Source organism: Parus major, chromosome 28 (genome assembly GCF_001522545.3).
Source record: "Parus major isolate Abel chromosome 28, Parus_major1.1, whole genome shotgun sequence".
Lineage (NCBI taxonomy): Eukaryota > Metazoa > Chordata > Aves > Passeriformes > Paridae > Parus > Parus major.
Genome location: NC_031797.1, coordinates 4,627,661 through 4,634,267, shown reverse-complemented (window position 1 = coordinate 4,634,267; position 6,607 = coordinate 4,627,661). Strand labels below are relative to the sequence as shown.

Here is a 6,607-nt window from a genome sequence, read left to right as displayed (position 1 = left end):
TGGGATGGGATGGGATGGGATGGGATGGGATGGGATGGGATGGGATGGCAGGGCTCAGTGGTCACACAGAGCCTTCGTCAGGCTGGTGGCACCTTGCTGCTTCCATGTGGGAGGTAATTACATTGCTGAGTTATGCAGCTCCCAGGCAGCTTCCCTGGTCATTCCAGATCCAGACTGAATTTGCTCCCTCTTAAACTGGAGGGGTTTTTAAGTTTTTTAGTAGTAGTAGTATTTTCTGGAAGTTTTGCTTAGGGAAGGGCCTCAGTCTCTGTGCCCCAGCCACAAAAAGAAGCGCCAGGGGGGCACACGGGGGTGGAACAGGGGGGCAGGTTAAGGGGCTGGCACGGGGTCAGGAGAACCCTCCAGCTGAGGGAACGGTGTCCCCTCCCCACAGCGCCTCGCCAACTCCAAGGCCCACACCTCGCGCTTCATCAGCGCCAACCTGCCCTGCAACAAGTTCAAGAACCGCCTGGTGAACATCATGCCCTACGAGACCACCCGCGTGTGCCTGAAGCCCATCCGCGGCGTCGAGGGCTCCGACTACATCAACGCCAGCTTCATCGACGGCTACAGGTACAGCCAGACCACCCTGCACACGTGCCAGGGGAAAATCCCACACCCAAACCCAGCCTGCTCAGGATTTCCCCCATGGTCTTAAATTACTGATCCCCCAAAGCAGCACAGCCCTTCCTCAGCTGCAGATCCTGACCACAGAGGGTCAGCCAGGGGTGGATTTTGCTGTGCCAATATGGATTGGCCTTTTTATTACCTTTGTGATTTGGGGGCATTGCAATCCCCAAAGCTTCCCCCAGGAAACTCCAGCCCTGGGAGCTGCAGCCCTCCATGGGTGGGTTTGGATGGAACAAAGCAACTCCATGTGCAGGTTTTCCTCCTGTCCAGGACCAGCTGGGATCAGGGCAGCTCCGTGCCTGGAGGTTGGATTTACCCCTTGGAAGTGATATTTAAGGAGAGCCTCAGTGTTGGCTCTTTTCTCTTTTGACCACTGGCACCAAAGACATCCCAGCCCCTTTAGACCTTGTGCAATCCTAGTCCTTCCCCAGCATTTCCATTTGCTCTCCCAGCCTCCAGCCTTTCCGTGCATTTCCCAAAGCTGCTGCCCGTGCAGTGCTCCCCCCTGACCCCTGCGTGCCTTGGGCTCCCCAGGCACCAGAGGGCCTACATAGCCACGCAGGGGCCGCTGGCAGAGACCACCGAGGATTTCTGGAGGATGCTCTGGGAAAACGACTCCACCATCGTGGTGATGCTGACGAAGCTGCGCGAGATGGGGAGGGTGAGTGGGGGCCGAGGAGGGGCTGGGAGGGGAATCCTGCAGGACAGGGACTAACAGGGACCTGTTTGCCCTGGGCAGGAAAAGTGCCACCAGTACTGGCCCGCGGAGCGCTCGGCACGGTACCAGTACTTCGTCGTGGACCCCATGGCCGAGTACAACATGCCCCAGTACATCCTGAGGGAGTTCAAGGTCACGGATGCCAGGGTAGGTGCTGGTGTGGGCTGGGATGGGGCAGGCCAAACTGGGAGGAAAGGGGCTGGCAGAGGACACAGGCTTTGGTGGGCTCGGCTGCCCTCACTTTCTCTGGGATTATCAGTGGAGGAGAGCTCACAGAATATCCTGGTTGGAGGGGACCCACGAGGGTCAGAACAAGGTGGGGGTCGGGCTCTGCTCCCAGGACAAGACGAAACAGATTGAGGCTGTGCTGGGGGAGGCTCAGGTTGGACACCAGCAGGAGTTTCTTCATGGAAAGTGGGAAGGGAAAGGGGCTGCCCAGGGAGGTCTGGAGTCCACGTGCCTGAGAGCTCAGTTGTGATGAGGAACAGAGCACACATACACACACTGTACTGGAATATTTGTTCTTAAAAACTGAAAGTAGTTTCAAACCTCTCTCACTGCCTTCAGTTGCTGTTTGAGATGTGCCTGGCTTTGGGGTTTAGTTGCAGATTATTTGAGGTGAAAGCAGAAAGTATTTCCCCTCAAAAGCTGATAAAAATCTTGCAAAGGTTTCTCTGCACCCTACAGAAAATAGCACTTCTGTGGCTGGGAGAGGAGCCACTGTCAGTCATGTTAAAAGGGACAAATTCACTCCAATAATCTTCAATGTCAGGTTTCTCATCCAAAGGAACATTTCAATACCTCCTGAAATCTCTGTAACAAACATAACCCTCCCTCTCACAGCACAGCTTTTGAGGTTGCCAAAGTATTCCAGAACCTGATAATTCAATTTGCAAGGTTGAGGAGGAGGATGCCTCATCAGTCCTCGTAGAACAAGATTTATCTTCCTGTCAGCTGTAATTCTGACACTGTGGCAATTCTTTGTGAAGATTGATTAGAGAGGCCAACACCTCACCTTGAACGTTCCTTTGCTGAAGACTCCATCTGTGCTGTCTGCAATGGTCAGAGCTTTCAGCACCTGCCAGGATATGGATCTGTGCTGACAGCCTGACTGCAGGAACGCCAAGCTGCAGCACAAGCAGCTTCATCATGGTGGGGCTGGATAATAAACACGGGTGTACTTGGCTACAACACTGAGTTGCCTCAACTTTCCATGCCCTTTAAGAAACCAGCGACAAAAATAGGGGAGTTTTTTGTCTTTTCTGTTTGTCGTCACAAATGCAGATGTTTAACTGTTCTGTTTTGTCCCCCAGGATGGTCAGTCACGAACTGTTCGTCAGTTCCAGTTCACTGACTGGCCAGAACAAGGCGTGCCAAAATCAGGAGAAGGTTTTATCGACTTCATTGGGCAGGTACACAAGACCAAGGAGCAGTTTGGCCAGGATGGCCCCATCTCTGTCCACTGCAGGTAGGCACAAGGACACACCTCACCCAGATGGGATGAGGGAGAGAAGAAGGAATTAAAATCCAGATATCCCCCCCTTTCCCACCCCATCCTTGCAGGGACATTTTGTGGGGGTGTCAGTGCCAAACACTTGCCTCTGCCAGCCAAACTCATCTCCCTTCAGCCCTGGCACTGCCCACAAGGCTTTTGACCCTTTATATTTAGAGGAGAGGTATGAAATACCTCTGAAGGAGATGGGAACCACAGTGTTATATATACCATGTCTATACAATGTCTATAATATTTGATCTGCAGAATTAGAAGTATTTTTTACCAGTCCCAACCCAATTTACACCTCCAGCAGAGCTGGGCTGTGTTTTCTGCTAGCAAGAATTGTACCTCCTGCCCCACAGGCAGGACAGGATGATCCATTTCAGAAACCCAGTAGTACATATTAGGCCACTGAATGCTGTTTACCACAACCCAAAGCTTTTAACTTTTGAAATTTCCCTTTCTCAAACATTTTTTGGGTCACACTCTGGCACTTGGGTTATTTCTGGGTATCTCTCCTGGAGGACTGACCCAGGCTCTCCATTTCCAGCATGTTCCCAGGGCACAGCTCAGCCCCTCCCCTCCCAGCACTTACAGGAACATTTGTAGCACACAATTCCCTGTTTATTTCCTCCCCTCCTGCAGCGCTGGCGTGGGCAGGACAGGAGTGTTCATCACCCTGAGCATCGTCCTGGAGCGGATGCGCTACGAGGGGGTTGTAGATATTTTCCAGACAGTGAAGATGCTGCGAACACAACGACCTGCAATGGTGCAAACAGAGGTGAGGGGGTCCCTGTCCTGTCCCAGGAACCATAGAATGGGTTAGGTTGGTCTGGGAGGGACCTCAAGCCCCTCTCATTTCCCTCCCTTCACTGGCCCAGGTTGCTCCAAGCCCTGTCCAGCCTGGCCTTTCCAGCCATTACCAAACCCTCACCTGAGGTCACTCAGCAAGCCCAGGCTGCACTGCTGACTTCACCTAAGAAATACAAACTAAAATTTAAAAAAATAAATAAAATTCCTGTTGTTAGAAAGTCCCTTAAAGATTCCATCCCTTAAAGAGCCCCAATTGTTACCCAAGAAGGAGAATCTGGCCGTAGGGCTGACAGAGAGTGGGGGATGTTCAGCACCTGGCAGACGTAAAGGGAAGAGCTGGAACTTCCCTCTCCCAGGAGTTCCCAGCTCTTTGAGAATCACAGAGGTTCCTGCTCAGCTTTGTGCTGCCTGGAAAGCAGGACAGGGATCCTGAGGAGCCATTCCCACTTCTGAGGCTGCTTCTCTTTGCTGTTGGCAGGATGAATACCAGTTCTGTTACCAGGCAGCTCTGGAGTATCTGGGAAGTTTTGATCACTATGCAACATAAAAAGCCATCGTTGTGCAGACTCTACCAACCACTTCAGTCCTGGAAGGCCTCTTCTGACCCAGGAGGAGCGCTTGAACTTACAAAACTGACTCAGAAGAAGAACCTTTTCATCTGGACAGTGCATCGGGAGCAGGGGGGAGGATTGGAAGGAACACCCCTGGGGACGTCCGTGCTGTAACCCGGCCCTGGCAGCTCGGGAGGGCTGCTCAGAACTGCTCTGGAACCTCAGGAGGTGTTTGCTGGGGAGGACAGATGGACACGGGGAAACTGATCCAAAAGCTACAACACACCTTGGGAACCGTTTCTGCTGGAGAAGGGAAGGAAAAACCGACTTTGGTTACATCATTAGAGTTCTGTTCATTTACTAATATAGTTGGCAGTCTTTAAAGGAAGTCACTTGCAGAATTGAAGGTGTTCTGTGAAAGAAAAGGAACTAAATCTCAACACTTAGGCAAACTTAGGGTCAGGAGTTCTTCTAGCTGGAGTCTTAACAACCTCAGTATCAGCATTGGGATGATTCTGGGCTTGCAGGCACCTTGCAAACAGCATTCACGGGATGCCCCTGCCACGCCAGAGGTTTTATAGCTCACATTTTGAATACTTGGAACATTCCTCATTTCTTCTAATTCCAAAATTTATTTTTTAGGGTATTTAAAAGGATAGAGAAAGAGCAAGAGTTACAACCCCCAGAGCTGGCTGTGGGGGGTGGCCCCTCCCCGTGCCTGGGCTGGGGTCTCTGCCTGCTGGGTCTGGGCCCCCTCCCAGCACATCTGGCTTTCCTTGGAGCAGGGTGGGATGCCCTGGGAAGAAAGGGAGCCCCTTCCCCAGGCTCTTTGCACATCCACACCCCACTGCTGCCCTGAGCAGCTGTGTCCCCCTGTTCTGCCAGCAGCATCTCCCTGCCAGGAGCCCCAGAAACACCTGCAGAAATGGATTTCCAGAATCCAGCTGGTTCCTGGTGCCAGCCCCTCGCCTCTGAACTCGGCAGCTCTCGGGAGCTGCTCCCAGGACTGGCCCAGCCCCACGGCACCCCCTGCACATCTCCCACATCCCACGGTCCCCAACGTGCCCCAGCTGTAAAAGAACTGGGAAAGATCCAGGAAGGTGCATCCAATGGCAAATACTGTGAGTGGCTTTCTTTAAAGTATCGATGTAACTGTAACAAGTGACATTACCTTTTTTTTAAATAGTGTATTTTTTCCTTTTTTTTTTTTAAAGACAAAGAATATCAGTCAATGAATTTAAAAGAAAAATTTGCTTATTTGTTCATATTATGTTCAAAGACAGTCTATTTTTTCACTGTAGAAATGTTACGTGTAATGGCTGTGATATATAAAAATGCAGTGCAAATTGCTACTTCTACATATTGCTTTTCTACCATTTAAAAGGTTTAACTTGCTCATGTAAGAAAAAAATGTCCTTTATGGATTTTTTTTATTATTATTATTAATTTTTTTGGGTTCTCTCGTTTTAAATCACAGACATATCCCACGTCCCTGGAAGGGTGGGGAGCAGCAGGTGGAGGGGTGGTGGCAGTGCCAATTCCCTCCCCTTCAGCTGTGGCCAAACAGGGCCAGGGCTGAACTGGGACATTCAGCAGCACCAGTGGCTTTTGCTGACTGGAGACAGAGATGTGATTTTGGAGCCTTGAGACCCATCAGGTGTTTGAACATCCCAGGTGTGTTGCAGGTACCAGCCCTGCCTGTCTCTGTGCTGGTTGTGGCTCCAGTGCCTGGGAGCTTTCCTGCACAGAGCACAGGATATCTGAGAAAAGCCACCCTGCCCCAAACTCTGCTCACCTCTGCCCTCTCCTTTTTTTTTATTTTTCTAGAAGGGGTAATCATGGCCATCAAGTGCTGCCCAGAACCCCCCACACAACCCATTTCCTGTCTTTAACTGAAAAAAAGAAAAAGAAAAAAAAAAATAACTGACTGAAAGGCTTCTTCGAGATTTTACTTATTTGTGTGAAAGTTGCCCAAATTTCTAAGTATGTTGCAGCAAAATCTTACTGGACAAGTTGGGGGGAGGGGGGAGGTTTTTTTCTTTGTATGAGAGCAAAGTGCTGTTGCTTTCACACTGTTATTTCAAACTGAAACAGTAAGTGGTTTTCATACCACGGTGTATGTAGATATATTGACTTTGTATTAAAGGAAGATTGTCTGAACGTGCTGCAGCCCTGTGTGTGTGGGAGGGGCAGGGCTGAGCTGTGCTCTGGGCAGGGGCTCCCAAATCCATCCTGCCCAGGGCAGGAACAGTCGCTCTCCTTCTGCTCCTGCTAAAAACGGGAACCTGTACAAGGCCAGCAAAGAACGGATCTGGGCAGCTTTGGGGGAGCTCAGCCGGTGTCTCCTGATCCACCAGGAATGTCCTGCCCCATCCATGTGTCCCTCATGGGCACACATCC

General features: G+C 50.9%; 1 protein-coding gene across 13 annotated transcripts in view; it reads left to right on the top strand.

The window, feature by feature from the left end:
- PTPRS (protein tyrosine phosphatase receptor type S) overlaps positions 1 to 6,367 on the top strand; it is a 90,398-nt gene extending 84,031 nt beyond the window's left edge. For all 13 annotated transcript variants that reach the window (XM_015651590.2, XM_015651588.2, XM_015651585.2 and 10 more), the window contains 6 exons: positions 395 to 573; positions 1,165 to 1,291; positions 1,370 to 1,495; positions 2,662 to 2,816; positions 3,489 to 3,624; positions 4,135 to 6,367. In XM_015651590.2, the coding sequence (XP_015507076.1) occupies positions 395 to 573; positions 1,165 to 1,291; positions 1,370 to 1,495; positions 2,662 to 2,816; positions 3,489 to 3,624; positions 4,135 to 4,203 (792 nt within the window). In that variant the 3' untranslated portion in view covers positions 4,204 to 6,367. The remainder of the gene's footprint in view (positions 1 to 394; positions 574 to 1,164; positions 1,292 to 1,369; positions 1,496 to 2,661; positions 2,817 to 3,488; positions 3,625 to 4,134) is intronic.
- Positions 6,368 to 6,607: the final 240 nt, after the last annotated feature.